The 20,717-nt window shown below is 42.3% G+C and overlaps 1 protein-coding gene across 1 annotated transcript in view; it reads left to right on the top strand.

Moving 5' to 3' along the window:
- dph6 (diphthamine biosynthesis 6) overlaps positions 1-20,717 on the top strand; it is a 56,362-nt gene that overhangs the window by 14,738 nt on the left and 20,907 nt on the right. Inside the window, exons 4-12 of the mRNA XM_034125247.1 lie at positions 254-327; positions 1,642-1,760; positions 9,637-9,698; positions 10,107-10,201; positions 10,326-10,419; positions 12,897-13,047; positions 13,470-13,595; positions 15,229-15,358; positions 15,467-15,641. Of these exons, the coding sequence (XP_033981138.1) occupies positions 254-327; positions 1,642-1,760; positions 9,637-9,698; positions 10,107-10,201; positions 10,326-10,419; positions 12,897-13,047; positions 13,470-13,595; positions 15,229-15,358; positions 15,467-15,641 (1,026 nt within the window). The remainder of the gene's footprint in view (positions 1-253; positions 328-1,641; positions 1,761-9,636; positions 9,699-10,106; positions 10,202-10,325; positions 10,420-12,896; positions 13,048-13,469; positions 13,596-15,228; positions 15,359-15,466; positions 15,642-20,717) is intronic.

The following is a 20,717-nucleotide window of genomic DNA, read 5'->3' as shown; positions in this document are numbered from 1 at the left end:
CATCCCCACAGAATTGCCGTCCGATGTGCTTTCTTTGTCTGTTCCACTGTGTGTGTGTGTATTTGTTTACATGTGTTTGCGTGGTTTTGTTCAGATAACACTTTGGGAAACCATTGTAGGTTGAGCAAGGAGTATTTGGCCCCATGGGACGGTGACATCATAATGCCGTTACAATGCACGTTGCACATGCTGTATAATGGAAAAGGAAAGAAATATTTGAGGTTAAGTTTCCTCCATCTTTTTCTCCCCACAGGAAAAGGAGGGTGTCGAGGCAGTGTCTGTAGGGGCCATTCTCTCCGATTACCAGAGGGTCCGTGTGGAAAATGTGTAAGTCCAACACACACTCACGATGCAGCTCACACTTTCTATCTGAAGTGCGCACACACCCGCTGAGTTTGGGCCTCTGAACTCCAATGACGCACACTCTGTGGTCCGCTGAAGGAAAAGAGTACATCCTCTGTAGTCACCGCCACCGATATTGTTTAAACACACACTTACTTTTGTTTATGCCATTTTATTTAGACTAGCTTTGATTTTTATGGTGCCACTCTGTTTTTATGGAACTGTTTTGAAGAAAAGGTTGTTATTATAATTTTGTTAATATAAAAAAAAACGTTCTGTGTGAAACTGTCTCATTGCAAACAAAGGAGATGAATTCCTTGCGACACAGATAGCCATGCCTTTTTTCTATTCTTGGTCTTGTCTTCTTCCTCTCTTTGTTTTTCTCTGCCCTCTGTCATCTCCCTTTGTTGTCTCGTTATAGACCTACACAAACTTGACATATTGCAAATGATTCCTCTTATTCACAAATCCTCCTGTCAGTCAGCTTTTGTTTCCCAATACGCAAACTATGTATGCCTAAACATACACATCTTAAGCCTTTCTTGAGCAGTAGACATTTGTGTGCAGACTCCCAGTTACCTGCTTTGGATATGTGTGTTTCCAGACAGCTTAAGATGGTGTTTTTGTTTTGTCTTTGATTAAACCCACTGGCAGCGGTGGCAGATGGGGGTGTGTCCTAATGGCCTATCAGGGTGGCAGCCTTCCCGCCAAAGTAGAAGATGCCCGGCCCTGTAGGCTTTGAAGTTGATCGGAAGCTGGAAAATATTCAATATATAACCGCTTCGCATCTCTGTCTCTGTCTCTGTCTCTGTCTCTGTCTCTGTCTCTGTCTCTGTCTCTTTCTCTGTCTCTGTCTCTGTCTCTGTCTCTGTCTCTGTCTCTGTCTCTGTCTCTGTCTCTTTCTCTGTCTCTGTCTCTGTCTCTGTCTCTGTCTCTGTCTCTGTCTCTGTCTCTGTCTCTGTCTCTGTCTCTGTCTCTTTCTCTGTCTCTGTCTCTGTCTCTGTCTCTGTCTCTGTCTCTGTCTCTTTCTCTTTCTCTGTCTCTGTCTCTGTCTCTGTCTCTGTCTCTGTCTCTTTCTCTGTCTCTGTCTCTGTCTCTGTCTCTGTCTCTATCTCTGTCTCTGTCTCTGTCTCTGTCTCTTTCTCTTTCTCTGTCTCTGTCTCTGTCTCTGTCTCTGTCTCTGTCTCTATCTCTGTCTCTGTCTCTTTCTCTTTCTCTGTCTCTGTCTCTGTCTCTGTCTCTGTCTCTGTCTCTGTCTACAACCTCCTGCTCTCCCTGCTCCCTTCACCTGTTCCCCAGATGTTTGCGGCTAGGTTTGCAGCCCCTGGCCTACCTGTGGCGCCGAGACCAAGAGTCCCTGCTTTCCGAGATGATATCATCTGACCTCCATGCTATCCTCATCAAAGTCGCCGCCTTCGGTGAGTTTGTGTCTCTCAACCTTTGTGTCTCAGGGAGCGGGAATATTTTACTTTCTTTTTTTCTTCCTGTGAGCCATGTTGGTTAAGTGGTGTTTGGCACGGGGATAGAAGGGACAGCATTTGGATAAATGAGGGATAGGAGGAGGAGAAAGGGAGGTGTAACCGGAGAGAAAAAGAGAGACAAGCAGAGTAATGCCCTAATCATTAATCTGCGGCTTAGCAGCGATGTTGAGACTTGTGCCAGCGGCGAAGGTATTGAAGCAGAGAACAATATGAAAAGATAAGACGCACAGAGGTAGGAGGTGCGAGGGAAGTGCGCAGCAGTATTAGGTGGGTGTAGAGAGGGGGGTGTTGGCAGTTGAGAAATAATCACAGGTGATTGCCCCTCACATTAATGCAACCTGTCAATAAGCGACGCATGTCCCCATTGTGTGAGAGAAGCACTCATTCTCTGCTTATGCATAGCTCAGAATACATGGTCCGTAAAGCGAAGATTAAAATCTCTCATTTAGGTTTTCAACGGCGTCAGCACTGAGAGAAGAGGTTAGTCTGGTATCACCTGCTCTCTACCTGCCTGTTTTGGAGCCCCAGGACAGAGAGATCAGATTACTGAATAACACGAGAGAGTAAAAAAAAAAAAAAGTTTTCTTTTCTCGGGTACATGACTTTAAGATCTCTACCTGTATCTACTTGAAAGTGCAGCCGGATCCCTTTTGACGGTGCCAGTGATAAATGATAATTGTGGCTACAAATGGTTCTTTTTACTCTCAAACTACTCATGGCGATACATCATCATGTAGACACTGTTTACGTGCTGTTAAGTGCTTGTTGTCACCTTTGGTTGCAATCAGTCCAAAAGGGGTCGACGGCTGACTGATGACCCGCAGAGCTGAGCAGCGCGTTCCAGATATTCTGCATGTCTTTCAGCGCTGCTCGAATAACCTCTCATGGAATGCACTTGTCAAGCCATTTATCTTTGGTACTTTATTTGGAGCCATTTTTCATTTTTAATGGTCTCATGATAAAGGACTTTTTGGTAATAAATAATATGACTTGTCAGATGCCCATCAGAGGACGGATGATGTCAGAATCCCATGTTTTTAACATGTATTCTCTTTCTCTAGGATTCTGCATGATTATAATAATTGTTCGACATGCACAATGTTTTTTAAATTCCATTACACTTGTAACCAGATAAGATCCAAGTCTGCATTTTATATTAATTGACCAATCATAATGTCAAATTACCCTTCTGGAACCCAACCTTGACGACCCCGGTCACCTCCTAACCCAGCTACCTCTGCCAAGCCTTCTACTCTAAACACAACTTTGTCTAAAAGCAAATTCTCAACATTTTTTGGAAGATTATAATTAGTAAGGAAAATCACCTCGGGTGCCTCTGAGTGTGTATCTTGGCCTCCCACTGTAGGTGTTTGTGTGAGTATGTGTGCATGTGTGTTTTGGCTACAGGTAAAAAGGAAAGATCTTATCAGCCCTGACTCCTCACCTGTCCCGAGGCAGTGGTAATTAGAAAGGAGAGAATTGAATAGGGATGCAAGCGCCCACGGCATTTTAGGCAGCATTCACATAATTGCAGCTTTGGTGGGAGCAGGTCTGAGCAGTGAGGTGTGCTGTTTAGGGGAGATTGGGTGACACAAGGGCGTACCTGGTGGCCTTTGGTGTTTGTGTTTGTACGTGTGAGCGAGAGAAAGAGATTTGGAGGGATTTACTCGTGCAGACCTCATGAGGAGAAATAAAAAAACAACTCTCGCAGGACAAAGGTTAAGTCTGCATCTGAACTGACAGCCAAAACGGCTTATGATATTCTGCGGTAGTATGAAATGGGTTTTGGTGCGCTCTGAATAGTGAGAAGTCATTCTAGATTAATATTCCTTCATTAGACACTCAGAAAGACAGGTGGAAATTAGCAGTGAATGGATAAAGAAGGGGAAAAAAAGACTTTCTTTCTTAAGGGAGGATATATTCCTTGATGACAAATCCCTGCAGAGAAAAGACAGCTGTCCAAATGCAGGATGAGCCTCTAAGTGAATTCTCTAGAAGTGTTCATTTGCGTGCTGATGGCAGCCTAAAACCACAAAAGAAAGAAAGAGGATTTTAGTCTTTGAAGATGCCAAATTGCATGTAGTGAAGTCATTTTAAATATCTGAGTCTAAGCCTGTGAATGTCAGAAAATGCTTCTAATTAGCAAAAAAAGCATTTTTCTCAAAGGGAAATGCATATTATTATTGTTGGAAAAATTCTCTTTATAATGCATTATCTCTTGAGCTAACTGTGGTAATTGTCAATTCCAAAAGCTCCAATTAAATATTCATGCAATTAGTTAATTGATTGATTAGTGCAGGTGTATATGAGGGCACAGGTTCAGCAGCTAATTGGACCTCAGCTCCAGAGATAATTGGCATGTGTGAAATCAAGGTCTCTCCACTGGAAAACCTTTTATCACTGCATGATCTTTTACCCTTCACACGAACGTAGCCTTTGTGCCACGAAGAAAGGAATTTATGTCACAAATTTGCTTTCACTGATCACCTCACCCACTTAAGGACATTGAATATCATTTATTATATATTTAAAGGACAATTAATTCAAACACATCGAAGAAAGTGAACAGTTTTGTTGTCAATATAAAAGGCAATGAATAGCATTTAAACAGCATTCCGTTCTAAAGAAACACACAAGGCAAAAGAGAACCAGATTTTTCAGTTACCTACCGTACAAATATAAAGGAATATTTGAGCTTTAGTGACACGGCACATTGATATGACAAATGTTTTTAAAGAAAAGAATAACAGGTATACGATTGTTTTTAAGATTGGAGAATGATGATGGAACATTATATTTAAAAAAAACAAGATGCAATGTGCTTCTGGAACAAGTGTACTGTCCCCTAACCCACATTTCTTTGAAACATTTCAATCCATACATTCATGTAATCTGTTGCTGATATCATTTTTTTAACTACAGTACAACTCCAAAAGCGCTGTTTACACATGTAAGGAGGTTTTAGGGCAGTTCCAGTGAATGATAGACAGGAATGTGTGTTTTTGGATCTTACTTGCCAGAAATTGCCGTTACAAAGTTTGTAATACAGCAAATGCAAGGGCTTTCATCATTGGATCATAGTCTCAGTCACCATTGTGATACCCTATTTGATGATTGATGGCAACTTAACAGATATTCATACAATTAATTCTCGAGATTATAACTTTAAATGATTTTAGTATGGTCGGAATAAATTGTTTCGTCTTTTTAAATCACCGGCAAACTTTGTGTGAATTCCTTAACATGAAAAAAATGGTTTAAGTTTGCCCAGGGAAAGTTCTGTATGGTTTTCAGCACTCCCGGTTTCTCCTTTTTGATTTGTTAAACTGAAAGGATTTCATCTTGATGCGATTGCTACACAATTCATGCTGTCTATTATTCTGCTCACAGACGCTGAATTTCAGATAAGAGCCTGACAAATTTCACATATAACCTTAATCTTATCATCCTTTGTACGGTGCCGCCTCCCTCCCCTTCTTTCTTCCTTTCCATTTTGTATTCTCTCTGTCTTTCTTTCGCAAAGATTAGGTGATGGTGAACAGCTATTGTTTTGGCGTGGGTCGTTGAGAGCATTGTTTAAAGGCTGATGCAGCTCACCTACTAGGGAGGAGATGCTTATTTCCTCCATTTAAAGGCTAACATCTTACACATCATGAATCCAATTTTCTCTGCCTTTTCTCTCTGAAGGCAGGGATTAAAGCCGAGCTGTCAGCCGGCACGCCAGATCTTAAGACAACCCGTGGATGTCTGCGATACTGCGCTCAGCTCAGCTCAGACAGTATCTACAATCTCCTGGCTTTTAATTTAGCATTAGGCTCAGTAAGCAAAATCACAAGCAGTTTCAATTAAATGGGCAACTCACTGCTTTGTGGGTTTACATGAATCAAACTCATCAAAGTAGGACAAGGCCGATCATGGATGTTTAAAAGAAATAGTGCAAAAGTGTGCTCTGAAAAGAATTGCCATTGACTTCTATAAGGGTAGAAGTGAGAGCAGCATTTTCCGTAGAAAGGGTTTTTATCTCACAGCCTTTCCTTTGGTCCAAGAATTGACTTTAAATAATGAGTTTTCAAGCAGAAACAAAGGGGTTTCCAGACTCCACTTATTATTCTATCATTGTGTCTGATCATTTTTTGCATAGAAGTCAGCTTTTACATTTTTGGTCATATCTTTAATATTAAAACAACTTGAATCCCTAAATGGCTCTTGGTTTTCTAGTAAACTTTTTATTCTTGGCTACTTTCAAGGCCTTAAATGTCAACAGGGTTTTAGAAAAAGGCTCTCGCTCATTACTGTGCTCACTGGTTTTAAAGTTCACTGAATTTAATTGGAGTTTTATAGGATAATACGAGGTAAAAAGCTCTTTTAAAGGAGAGCCATTCCTCGCAGTCTCTCTTAGGGAAGCTCCTCTCTCTCCAAAGTGCGGTCTTGCTGTCTCTGGTGGCAGACTAATGGCAGCTTCTAGTGGGCTTATTTGGGTTTAATGTGGCATAATGAGGTTAGGTAATTGGGTTTAGGTCAAGTTGTAAAACAGGTTCAGAGGAGACAGAGATGTGAAGATCATGTAAATGAGTGGTGTTAGATCGCTGAAGGCTCTCACCAGTGGCTACTCAAAGCATGTATTGTACAAGTGCAAGCTCATTCCACATACCCTCATTTCCAAACGGTTTCACTAACCTTAAGTCAGTCTGGAACTTCAATTAAGAAAACACTCATACAAGTGCTAAGTGGTCTTGGGAGGAATGCCTCCGCGTTAATGCCATCTTTGTATCATTTTATCCCTCACTCCTGTCTTCCTAGATTTCCATCGTCCTTTTCCCTCCTTGTAAATATCAAATCATGTTCCATATATTATTTAAGAGAAGCCAAGTTAATGAACATATCAAAAAATGTGGCATCCCCTCAGCAATTTGGAGCCAATTATTAGAATTTGTTAAAAGGCATGACTAATTAAAGAGGATATTTAAATGGGTTTGAATTTTAATGCTTTTTCTTTCTCCTGCCTTATTACCTTTGTGGCAGGGTTAAGATGAGAGGATGTTGAGATTAGATATTCTCACACTAATTAAGACCACCTCTCCCCTGGGAAGAGAATAAGGGCCTGCTCATTCTCTCCCTCCACACCCTCCCTCATTCCCTCCGCTGTGGCCCTGCGTCTCCCCCCCGCAGTGCTGGACCACCGGGGCCCCGAGGAGAGACACAGCTGGGATTAAGATGAACCCAGGATGGGATTCGACGTCCTCCCATCACATCCCCTCACCCTTTCCTCTCGGCTCCCATCCGTTGCTCCCCATGGGTCCCCGGGATGACACGTTAACCTTTGAGGTTGTCAGACCATTAGAGAGGAGAGATTCTCACATTACGATTAACTTTGTTCCTTTAATTAAACACATGAACGTGCCGATGAGCGCGACACGGTGATGCCTCGGAAATAGAGGAGCTAGTGGATTTTCCGATAAATTATTAGGGACAATTCAGCCATTTCTTTCTATTGCGATGGCATTACTGTCACAACTGCACGTCACTCCATATAGGTCATCAGTAACTTGTTAATGATTATGTCAATCAATTAAGAGGCGGCCAAAGGAAGAGGAAAATGTTGGAGAATAAGGGAAGCCTTCATCAGTGACTGTTAGGGTGTAATTGTTGGTTCCAGTCATTTGCCCTGATAAAATTGTAGATAGCAATCATGTTTTCCGCTAAACATAGTTGCAACAGCACTACAACTACACAGTTTGGAATTTCCTAAAAATGTAGCATTTTACATTCATGTCCTGTTATGTTTTACTGTTCTATTCTTTGTCCCGAGCACCTGGTACTCAGGGCTTTTGTTTTTCATCGGAACAGTAAAGAATGTACAGTAGGAAAACGCAGGCGGCGCTTTCTTTGTGAAAGGAGTTGTTTACATGGTGAGATGGAGTTCAGCGTGGTGCCTTCAGGAACATGCGACTGAAAGACAAAATCGGGATTTAGTGTGAGGAAGGATTAAAAGCCTTATTAAAAGCCGAACAAGCAAGTGTTTACTGTTTATGTATACCTTTTTAGAACTGGTCATATTTTTTTATAATCCCTAAATAAGAAGATAAAGGTGATATACTTTGGAGAAGCTATGATCTAGAACAGGGGTAGGGAACCTTTTTCCTCTCAAGGGCCATTTCAATTTTTTCAACATCCTCCGAGGGCCCGTACAAATTATTGACCTCTGCTTAAAAATACTAAAATCACAGCCCATTCATTTAGCCTTTCTTTCATGCTGTGCAAAGAAAAAGCAACCTCTTAGTCCAGATATCTTACCATGACTCATGCATGCATGCACGTGCACGGTGTGGCATGACCACCAAAACAGAAAGATATGGACACAAGATGTGTGCAAGTTAGTTTCCTATCCATGTGAACATGATTTATGTGGAGGGGGACCTAACCTCCTCTAGGGGGGTCCGGGGGCATGCTCCCCCGGGAAGATTTTTTTTTTTAAATGTTGAAGTTAAAAGCATCAATCTGGTGCACTTTGAGAGCAACATTAAGAGATCTATGGATACATCTCTTAACATCCATATGAAACAGAACTGGAAGCAGATTTTCTTTTTCTTTATGGATATTTTACAAATCACTCCCCTTTCAAACTGTATTCTTGTTTATTAATAACAACTTATTTTTACTGTCATATAGTATTTTATACCTGTTTACTTTATTCTCTTATTTTTTTATAACTATATAATGATCATATAAAGATGTGCCTTTACCTCACTGGTTGTAGAAAAAGCTTCTTATATTCGTTAGCATAGCTAGCTAACCAGATGCTAATAACAACAACGTTATTGACTGTATGATCAGTATGACAGATGAGCAGATCGCCACTGGGCTTTCAACTAAAGACACAGCCACGCAAAAACTGCGGCATGTGTACGGCTCCTTATGGGTACTGCCATTTCTGAAGTGCCGGAGCGACGTTCTGGTGCTCTCCGTCAGCACTACACCCCTGTCAGACGAAACATATACCACGTGATGACACTAGGCTCGTGTTGTGTTCAAGGACCAGGAAAAACAGGCACTCGCTTGTTTAATTATTTTGCGGTCTAGATTTCTTTAATTTTTTTCTTTTTTGCATGTGTTTATAAATTACCTCGAGGGCCGTACCAAATGGTCTCACGGGCCGTATACGGCCCGGGGGCCGGAGGTTCCCCACCCCTGATCTAGAATGTGATATCTTATTAAAAGGGCAGAAAGCATGGCCTGTTTTTCTTTTTTTCTAGAAGTCTACTCAGCTTGGTTTTTACTTTTTTTTTGTCTGGGGAATGAGCTTGTATTTTAGGAGTGTGCCACCACTGGGTATTCATGCAGAGTTCTCCTCCAAACTTCTTTCCCCTCCTTCTTTTCTCTCCCATGCCTGTGAGTCACTTCCATGCACCATTTCAGGGGAAGGGGAGGGAAAAGGCAAATAAACAAGATCTCTTTCCAGAGTTTATATTCTCAAAGGAAACTAGATGAGGGGGCGACGGGCGAGGGGGTGTGGGGGGGTCTGCGGCCAGCAATTGAAAACTGTTGCCCTTACCCAGAGAGATCTGTGTACACTACTTGCAAAGTCAAACAAATAGATCCAGGGTGCAGGTTTACGTGTGTGTTTGTGCGACTGCCCGTAAACCTCCCTGCCTGTCATCTTCAATCACTGTTCCCTGTTCCTGATCAGACCTCTCTCTCTCTCTCTCTCTCTCTCCCTCTCTCTCCATACGTGTGTCTGTGTGTGTTTCTGTCTTTGTGCACGTTGTGTGTATGTTTGTATGTATCCTGTGTGCGTTTCCCACGTGGGTACCAGGCCTGGATCCAGAGAAGCACTTGGGAAAATCTCTATCTGACATGGAGCCCTATCTGAAACAGGTCACACACTGCCACCCAGTTTACACTCATCACTGCAGTACTTCCATGTATTTCTATGTTTACATTACGATACTTAAAACATGTTGTGGTGTTTAATATGTTTATTATACTGTAACATATATTTATCATTCACTTTCAGTTATAGTTTTAGAGTGATTTTATTCTCAGTGCGAAAATATTTTTATTCTATTACAGATACAGAAAATTATTTATAATGTTCAAAAATCAAACATTTATTTTGAACATTCTAAATGACAATTTGTTTGTGTAAGACTTGTAATACCACAAGGTATTTGTATGATATGTCTAGACAATTTTAGGTGAAATGATTGAAATTGAGTGAAAGTAAATAGTGTGTTTTAATAGGTGATTCAATGGTTTAACAAGGTGTTTTCTTTCACTGATTAGCTGTCTCAGAAGTATGGAGTTCATATCTGCGGAGAAGGAGGAGAATATGAATCCTTCACTCTTGATTGCCCCCTCTTCAAAAAAAAGATGGTTGTGTGAGTAAAGATATAAACGTTCATTATGTGTCTGTATTAAAACTCTTGCTGCTATAAGTTTGGAAAGTTAACTTTTGTTCCTGCCAGCATGACTGCACATTAAAGTTTCTTCATGTGTGTGCAGAGATGCAATGGAGACAGTGATCCACTCAGCAGATGCCTTCGCTCCGGTCGGCTACCTGCGCTTCACAGAGATACACAGCGAGAACAAAGATAGCGTGAGTGAAACTTCTGAAGGAATCCATGAGTATAAGTTGTTTTGCAAATAAGATCAATGCTTTCAATGCTGAATCAATGATTTCACAACAAAAGTTTGAGTCACTCCCGGGGTTGATTACTTCAAAAACCGCTGTGAGGGCAAAACAAACACAAGAACAAAAACCTTTTGGTGTCTGATAACTTTGTCGAACAGAAGAGAAACACAGCACTGTAGGGCAGGGTTCAGATCGACCTCCAGAGGGCCTCTCTCTCCCTTTCGCACACTCTTGCTCTCGGTGTCTCCCTTCATCCCTCGCTCTCTCTCTCCGCCAGCCCCACATGGCCTACTTTGACGTCTGCAATATTCACTGCAGCCTGAAACTAGGCCCAGCTTAATAAACATGTCTGCTCACATTAAGGCGCTTTGCATTCAGGTAGCTTGCTAAGCGGACACAGGCGGGGGTTGAGGGGAGGCACTAAGAATTGGCTTTTGGTATATTAAAAGCAGCTGAACGGGGCTTCACAGATAAGAAGGGCGACACTTCGAAACACTTTCCCTGCATAAACACACTACTTTATAATCCTCCAAGTATTCTGTGATGGAGACGGTGAGCTCATTTATGTGCAGCTTTAATGACTGTGGTTGAAATTGTCTGCTTTAATAAGACACCTACTGGTTGATGAGTATTCCTAGCGACAAGAAGTGCCGCTCGCACGCCGTTGTATTTGTTGCAGCGGGGTAACACTACAAGGGTTACTCAGAGGGATGCTACTCGCCTGTAGCTCACATGTCTCCAGGGTAACGGTTGTGCGTTGCACATCACATAATGCGTACATCTGATTTTCTGTGTGTGTGTGTGTGTGTGTGTGTGTGTGTGTGTGTGTGTGTGTGTGTAGTGTGTGTGTGTGTGTCGTGTGTGTGTGTGTGTGTGTGTGTGTGTTGTGTGTGTGTGTGTGTGTGTGTGTGTGTGTGTGTGTGTGTGTGTGTGTGTGTGTGTGTGTGTGTGTGTGTGTGTGTGTGTGTGTGTGTGTGTGTGTGTGTGTGTGGACAGTGGAATTGACTGTGATGAATATTCTGGTGTAGGACACGTTAGAGAGATGTTACAACTTACTGAGTTCCAAGTTCTTAAGATCGCTTGGTGTTTAACTTAAGGTCAAAGAGTTAAATTCTGGCTGTGTTTTTGTCTTAATGTGTTTAGTCCTCACATCCTCTGTTGCACCCTAAACACCACACACACACACACACACAACAAGTACGTAGCAACAAATAAAGAGAAAATAATTTATATGATTAGATGGAGAGAATTAGTGTGTGTGTGTGTGTGTGTGTGTGTGTGTGTGTGTGTGTGTGTGTGTGTGTGTGTGTGTGTGTGTGTGTGTGTGTGTGTGTGTGTGTGTGTGTGTGTGTGTGTGTGTGTGTGTGTGTGTGTGTGTGTGTGTGTGTGTGTGTGTGTGTGTGTGTGTGTGTGTGTGTGTGTGTGTGTGTGTGTGTGTGTGTGTGTGTGTGTGTGTGTGTGTCTGCATGTTGGGTGGGGGCTGGGACTGTTATGGACAGAAAACATACCCCCATCCCACAACCCCTCGTGACCCTGCAGCCTCACTCCCTACAGCTATATATTTTTCGCTCCCCACGCCTCCTCTCCCACCCCGTCACACAAACACACACACACACACAGCCCCTGTAGCCCCCCCTAGGTTGCTGGGGGAAGAGCAGGGAGATCCAGGGCCTGCAAGGGGAGGGGGGGGGGGGGGTGCAACCAGGGGAGAACCTGCCCTGGTTCAGCCTTCTGAAGCTCTTCTCGTCAGGGTGACAGATCCGCGGTGACACCAGCACTAGAGGAAACTGCACCGGGCTCAGGGGGTGGGGATGGACCACCATCATTTGCCCTCCGTTAATGCTAGTCAAGCTATTTTTTTTATGCTGGCCAGGAGAGAGGGGCTGAAGTATAATTAATTTGATTATCATATGGCCTGATGCAGCTGACAGCAGATGAGGGGGGTGAATGAGTGTTGGACAGGGTGAGGGGGGGGCGTTGGAGAAATATGAAATATGTATTCAAATGTGTGACGCCCCAGCAGGATTTGGCAGGTAATATGTACGCCTTAGAGAATAATAATGATTTGTTATTTAAAGTAGCAGCAGTCGGCTAAGCATAAGCAAACAGAAGGATCTGACTGGTGAAATCCAAAACATGTCCCACACATCCAGTCATGAGTTTCTTGACTGACAGCCAGCATGATTGAATCTACAGTATCAGAAAACACCACTCCCTATTCGCCTGAACAACGAATATGTTAGCATGTTGTTTCATATTCATTCACCTTGAAGTTATGTGTGTCTGGGCCCTTGTCATGAAAGACTGACACACACAGCCAGCTTGGTGGGGTATTTGAAAAGGTTGGCTAATTATACAGCGTTTTGTCTGTCTTTGCAAAAGGCTCAGCGCTCTTTGGTGGGCGTTTGGCCTGATGTATTCCCTGTGGTGCTTTATTGCAGGATGTGGTGGCGAGAGCTTTGCCCCATGGTAGTTGTCCTTGCCAGAACGCCATTGACAAGATGACTGAGGAGGTGGAATATGCTGATCAAGCTCAAGACAACCAGCAAGAATTTACATCAAATTGTGACCTTAGTTGTCAGCGGGGCCACGGTGAGATTCATTTACGGCGAGACATCCACATGCTGACATTCGTGCTACAGTGTGTATTTATGTGTCTATGTGTGTGTCAGATGATATTTGTGTGTGGTGTGTGCTTCCTGAATCTGTGTCATGCGGCCAGCATCGTGATGCCGGTATTTTATGAGTGATTGTTTGACAAGAACTGTCATTTCAGCAGTGTATTTGTGACAGTCTCTGAATTCATTGCTCCTTTGACAAAACCACCTATGCATGCATTATCTCTCATACAGCATTTTCCCTAGTTGTAAAGGAGAAAAGCAAGCCATTACATACTTATTTTGTATCTTTTAAAAGTCTTGAACAAGCCTTAGAAGCCTTGGACCATACACTTGTAGTGCTGATTGTATTAAGTTGTTCCTACCCTCTTCCTCTGCTTGCATCTCTTCCTGCAGACCCCTCCCCATCCTGCTCACCGAGGAGCTCCAAAGGCTATCAGTGGATCTCTGGCATCAACGGCCTTCAGAGCAAAGATCCTGGGATCCAGGGCCAGACAACGGCAGCTTTCACACAGCTGCAAAGTAAGGTGTAAAGGGAGAGAAAATATTGAGGAAGAAAATGAACACTTTGAAAAACATTGTGGACCAGAGTTGTGGTCCTGCTTTAAAATATACTTAGGAAAAACACAAGTCTGCTAGAAAATTATTTCTTTCTTCCCATATAGCAAAAGCCACATAAAAGGAGACTCAGAAGTGCACTCACCTTTTAATAAGTCATCTTCTATCAAATCAAAATCTCATCTTTGAAATGATCAAGGAGAGATGATACAGAATTCCTTGTCCTATACTGATGTAAGCATTACAACAGATTCTGCAGGGCTTGCCGTACTACAAACACTTAAGCCCCAAAAAACCCAATGTAGAGAAACATGTGGGGAAAAGTTCTTTGTCCCTTGGGTGTCTTTCTTTCTCTTTGCTGCGTTAGCTAAAGACACACAAGGAGGTGTGGCAGAGCTTGAGAAGTTGTTCCTTATTCTGAAGAGCTTGTCAACCCAGAAGGGCAAAACCCTGTTGTGTCAGAGACTCCGTCAGTCACAAGAACGGGATCGCGATTTGACCACCAAACAAGGACAAGCGCTTTAAATAAACCAAAACAGAGCTTCTTTTAAAACACACACACACACACACACATACAGTGCAGTCATGTTGGGTGGGTTTATGGTTTTTTGCCCTGCAGAAGTTTAAAGTGCACGCTTTTACAGTGTGTCTGAGCCTTTCTTTTTCCCCTCTTTCTCTTTTTTGATGGAGAAAGAGGAGCGAAAGATGAAAAGCATATTTAATGTTTATCGTGGTGCTCGGCAGAACAGCCTTCACAGTGCAGAGACAATATTAAACAAGTTAATATTTAATGAACAACCTCTTTGTATGAAGGCGAAGTAGTCTGAGACGCTAGTGTTGGCAAAGGAAAAACAAACTTGAAGCTCTTTCAAATGATTGTAGTGAGAAGGCTTTGCTTTGAGCCCTTGTGCCTGTGTTTGCATCCAAAGCCATTGATGTGCACACATACGGTGTTACACTGCTCCATATAGAAGGCGACAAATACCAATACTACTTTAATGCAGTTTCAATAGATTTCAGTGTTAGGAAAAAATATTGAAGCTAACCACCTCTTAACTACAATAGTGATAGCCTCTTATAGACTGTTTGAACAGACTGGCTTCATGGTAGGTATAGCACAGCTGTAAGCCTGACATTTGTACACAAACAAATGCCTGAACACTGACTTTAGACTCCATGATTGTTTGTTCACTGGCAAGTTTGCCTGTGGTGGTTGGATAAATGCAACTTATAACTTCAACATGTCAAAAATAAATACTATAACTAGAATAAGTTTATCGTGGTAAACCAAAAACACAAGTCTCAAAGAACCAATTGCATGAAGATGCAGCACTTCTTTTTGGTCTCAAGCCTATGCGTATTATGTATAAAGAGGACAAAGGAATATAATGCTTTTTAAAAATAAAGTATAGTATATAGATGATGCTGCCATAAGCCACTTATGTGTAATGCATGCCAACATTCCCAAATAGGGATTACCAAATATGCAATAATTTGTTTAATAAATATGGGAGTATTTGGTTATGGTTAAATTACTGTAATTAATTGACAATATGCTACACTACAGTGATATACTAAAACATGTGTTTCTGTCCAGGTGAGTTGGACAGCAGAGGCTGGAAGCTGAAGGACATCGTCCTCGTTCACCTGTATGTGAGGTCCATGGAAGATTTTGTTTCTCTGAACACCGTCTATAAGAAACACTTTGACATAAACCCTCCAGCCAGGTAAGATGCAAACACACATACAGACCTTTCCCGCTGTTTTATAAGCATATAGTGTATTTGTTTAAACTCAAAGGCATGCATTCCTCGTTTCATCTCTTTTCCTTGAAGGGTGTGTGTCCAGGCTCCCCTTCCTGCCGGGCAGCTGCTGCAGATGGACTGCCTGCTCCATGACTGGACCGAGCCCCTGGAGGAGGGCTGCTTCCACCAGAGAGAAGCCCTGCATGTCCAGAGCCTGTCCCACTGGGCCCCCGCCAACATCGGGCCCTACAGTCAGGCCTTTAGGGTAAGCTCCGAGCTCCACAACAGGGAAGGGTGGTGTTGCTTGTGGTGGGTGAAGGTGTTGCCGGTTTAATAGACTAATTAGGAACTGTTAATAGTTTAGGAAATTATTCAGGTAATCATTTAAGCATTATAGACTTGTCAAATCATAAGCTTTGTATGATTTTTCTGTTCATTACAACCCTGTTCTTTACATAACATGTTTGTCTACTAATTGCAAATGATACCTAATCCACTGAATCACTTGATTCTTGTCACAGTGTCTGAGCAAGGCACAAAGAACATTATATTATTTTCCGTCATTGTTGGCATAGCAATTTAAAGTATCACTTTATACAGGTGAGTAATAGATTAATGGATGAGTACCAAGGATTACTTGAATGAATGATGAATCTTGCAGGAGACTCTTATGATGCTTATTTGTGCTCAACTCTTACAAAGCATTTCAAGTGTCTCAGATGACATGCAGTGTATTTCCTGTTTGTCTCTGTTGTCTGTGTTTATGTATAGTTGCATGCGTGCACATGCGTGTGATTGTTGTTACGTGTGATAGTTTGTTCTCATTGCTGGTTTTATCTATACATGTAAATATGTATCCCTGTTCTAGTGGGCAGTGTGTATCCATTTTTGCACTTGTTTGTAAAGCCACGAATAGAACTTCTTTCATATTGTTTCAAACCCAGGAAGAATGTCAAATTCAAAGGCAGAGCAGAGGAAGTGTGGGCCGCGGTTGCACGGTTGGCTTGGTGTTTTGTTTACCCAGTGTGTATTATATGGGATTACACTTGTCAAGGTACTGTCAACAAGGATAGTGTCCATCTCCTCCACACTGTCCTTGATCCCGCAGCCAAATCTGTCTATGAGTGAGAACATGTGTGGATTAGCCATTCATTTAGAGCTTGACGGCATATCTCACCAGTGTGTCACCGAAGCTCAGAGGCTCTTGGTGCAGTTGGGATTCCTGAGATGTAACCTACAGAGTCAGGTTTGCTTTTAACATGCCAGCCGTGTTTGATTTCCTCAATGGAGTCTCATTGAGACATGAAATTGAAGTCAGCCGTGGGCATGTGCTATTGCCTCTGGAAAACAGTTTAATCCCTCAGTCCTCTAATGATCATTCATATCTAAAGCAATTTGAGAAAACAATGAGGGTAGTTTGCTCACTCAGAGCCGCGCGCGACGCTTTGCACGACCCCCGTGTCGCCTCTCAGTGTGTCTGCTCCTCTTCCACGCAACAATGACTTAATTTGATCAAAAATGTATTAACAACTCTTCAGTACAGCTAGAGATTTTTACATATTGATACAATTAGCCCCTTGCTGTGAGCAAGCATGCAGTGCAACCCCTCCTCTCACCAGTACGTTGACTCCATCTTAATGACAATTTTCCTTGGTGACTATTGCCGTGACACCATGGCGACATGGCTCTGGCAACAACAGAGACAGAAAAGCTGCTTTCTGAGACCAAATAACCTGGAGCCCTCCACATTCACCGACTGCAGAAAATAATTGGTAATTAAAAGAAGGATCCAGCTATATTAGAGTGTTGGGTTGGGGGTTGGACTTGTAATGATTAAAGGAAGAATTTGTGACCTTAATTATGTCCAGAGAATGTAATCAGTTTTGTGCAGCAGAGGTGTTTTTGTGATGGAGAAGGAATGACTACAGTAAGTGGTGGAAAAAACTACAATTTGATGATTAATTGAGGTCAACTGTTAACTCTGGTGTTTGTTTTCCTGACAACATGAGGTATTGCTAACAATTTGAATGTGCTGTATACAAATAGGGCTATTAACGGACCAATGTCCAGCTCTACTGGGACCAGTGTATTACTTTGACAAGTATCCAGTGGTTTGAGAGACTGCACATGGCTGCTGACAGAACATGGCTCTGGCCCTGCAGGATGTGACTACAGTAGGTCTACTCATTGAAAGGGGTGGTACTGTTGGAGGTAGAAAGGAACGGCATTAAGGATTGGCATGTGATGGATGCTGGACCTTCAAACTCCATCTATCTATTCATCTATCTGCCTGGCTTGTCATTTCTCTCAGCTTCAGCTCTCGGGAATGGCATGCTGACTAACTGTCGACTCGACCTGGCATGCTGACAGATTCAGATCTGACTTGATTTAAAGAATTAGTTAACCTTTATGATGTCAAAGCTGCGGGCTTCTTGGTGTATTGTATGTTAATGTACGATATGCTGGTAGTTTAGGTAAAAGCCGCAAGCTATAAAGACAAAAACAGTGAATTAATGTATGCTTTGTTTTTACCGTTGTTCTGTACCTGATTGACATGTGTTTGGAGGTTGTATTCATCACAATATGCATTACTTGTCAGATCATATATCATTTGTGAGTGCAGCGGGAACAAAGTTCATGACACAATTTTCGTTTTGTTTTGCTGCCTTGTTTATCAGAGAACAAATGCAAATGTTGCTGTCACTTGTTTTAACCCAATTTGCATAATCTAATTAAGACATAAGAATGTCACTGTTTTAATACATCAATCAATTTAAGGAAAACGAAGATGCTCTCTGACATCCAGTATTTTAATTTCAAAATATCAAAACAAATTACAAAAAAAAGCCAAATAATAGCATGCTTTTAAAATGAATAAAAATGATGACTTTATGTTTCCTAAAAGGTGCTTTTAAACAATTCTGTTGCATTAAGATAAAAGCAGGACAAAAGAGTATTTGTTTCTTTAGCCAGCATGTTCAACTTTTTTGCACAGAAATCCATTTGTGCTAATAGAAGATGATTATGCGATTGAGTCGCCAGATGGAAAAGATTGACCCATTACTTACTAAAGTCAGAGTTAACAACAGGAGATTCAAACTGCAAGACCTCTTCCACATATATTTAGATTAATGCAGCTTGTTCCATCACATTCCCTTCGGAGCCACATTCACAGAGGCAAACACAAAAGCCAAACCATGTCTGAAAAGGAAAGACTAGCCGTTGAATGGCTGTTAAACATCTCCCCTTTCCTGTTAAGGTAAGTGGCTCACCCCTGGGATATTTGCTAGGAAATTATACTCACTGATCAGATTCTGCGGGGTGTGTTTTGGGAGCTGACTACACTAGCCTCAGGTTGCTGGTGAACACTAACCCCTTGCTTCATTCCCTTAATTGTGAGTGACAGTCAATATTGTGGAGGACTGTCTTGCACCAGCCCGCGATAGGATTTGCATTGGATTTTGAAAATGGTCAAAGTGGACTATGAGGCATCAGGAGGAAAGTGGATCTGACGCTGCCAATTAGTGTCAAAGGGAGGAGTGTGTGTGTGTGTGTGGCGGGGGGTAGCATTTGAATAATCTCCTCGCAGGAGTCTTGATGTCTAAAAACAATAAGCTAAACTTTGTCTGACCCTCTTGATGAAAGTTCAGAGGTTAGATTGAGTCATAGTGAAGTTGGACCACCCATGTTAGGCCAGAAAGAGTGTGCAAGAATGACAAAGGTAGAAGTTGCCTCTGGTAGTTGAAAGCCTCATTTTGATTTGTTTATTCCAGCCAACAAAGTCGCATATCGGAGGATTGGCAGGAAAGAGCGAGATGAGAGGGATAGGAATTCACCGCTCAAATGGTTAAATCCATCTTTTGTTTGAAAAGAAACATATATCTGTTTCACAGGGATATCCATTTGAAATATAGCTTTATAACAAATAGTTCACAATGAAGATAGCAACCCTGCTTTATGATGAACAATCAAATCGCTGAAAGCTGGTATGGTGAGTGAGTAAGCCAAAAATGTTAGTGTTGAATATCAGAAATGAAGCTTAAGTGGTTTAGTTTTATGGTTTGTTGTTCTCACCCAGAATGTTTCTCTACTGTCAACGAGCCAACATGCACAGTTCAGCAGCCCCCCACTCCATCACATCAAACAGCAGCCCCCACCTCCCCAAACTTCATCAGTATACATCTAGAGACTGCATCTACCTCAATTACCACAGAAGAGTAATTAGCCCAAAAACAGTGTGTGTGCGTGCATCCGCGTTGGGGGAGGTATTCATGCAGCACGAACAGATTAATTAGGACATTTAACTTAGTTTCTAATACAACAAAATTAATCCCATAAAATATGAGGGATCTCAGAGGATGTGCCTGTCAGCATCTGACGCATCTCCCCTGTTTGCCATAATCTATTAAAACCTTGCTTTTATCTCACCTCTCCCCTGTCATACTTTATGGATTTTTTCATAAACACGGCCCATACTTCATAAATGTCTCAATTTTCTAGTCTATTAACATTACTTCAAAAGCGCTTGATAAAAGAGGGCATGCGTGAAATAATGCACCAATAATACGAAGCGCTGGAGGCAAGAACAGTAGGGGCGGCTCTCTAGCGTGCGCACTCAGACAATGCAAGGGATGTTATCAACTTTAATAAAGAACAAATGATCACTTCCAACCAGGGAGGAGGGGAGATGAGGCAGGGAGGAAGGGGGAGGGACCAGGAGGGGAACAGTTGTCGAGTAATTGAGTCGATGAAAAATGAGGTCTTGAAAGCTCAGCGGTTTGAGCACTCATGAGATTGAGAGCTTCTCAAAACTACGGGGTTCCTTAGCACTTGTAGGTACTTGCTCCTAGTTGCAGAGGAGGATGTTAACACAGAATTGTTTTTTCTTTTCATTTCACTGAAGGCACAAGTAGAATTGTCTGGCTGTTTCCTTTCCTGAATGCCTGAATTGTGTGCAAGGAGTTGAACCTTTTGTCTGGGGAGAGTCAGAAAGGGTTTTGACTGACAGTCGAGCTTCACCTCTCAGCCTTTCCCCTGCGAGCATCGATTCAGTTCCTGTCTCTGCACATCACCTGAGTCTGTCTCTGTAGGCTTTACTCATCCTACCCAAACACCGGGGTCAACTGTCTACGCTTGAACTGGACACACACGAAACACACTGATCAAACCCAGTAAGACCTTACCGCAATGGCATGCCGGCTGCATGCCCCGAGGCCAGGTCTAACGCACGCACGCACGCGCACACGCACGCACACACACGCACACGCACGCACACCTGTGAGCTCTTTGTGAAAGGTCCTGTCTGTATGAAAAGGTAAACTGGTTTGGTCATTAAAACGAG

This window comes from Trematomus bernacchii, unplaced genomic scaffold (assembly GCF_902827165.1).
Source record: "Trematomus bernacchii unplaced genomic scaffold, fTreBer1.1, whole genome shotgun sequence".
NCBI lineage: Eukaryota > Metazoa > Chordata > Actinopteri > Perciformes > Nototheniidae > Trematomus > Trematomus bernacchii.
Note: the sequence above shows the minus strand (reverse complement) of the source record. Positions and strands in the feature narration are given on the sequence as shown.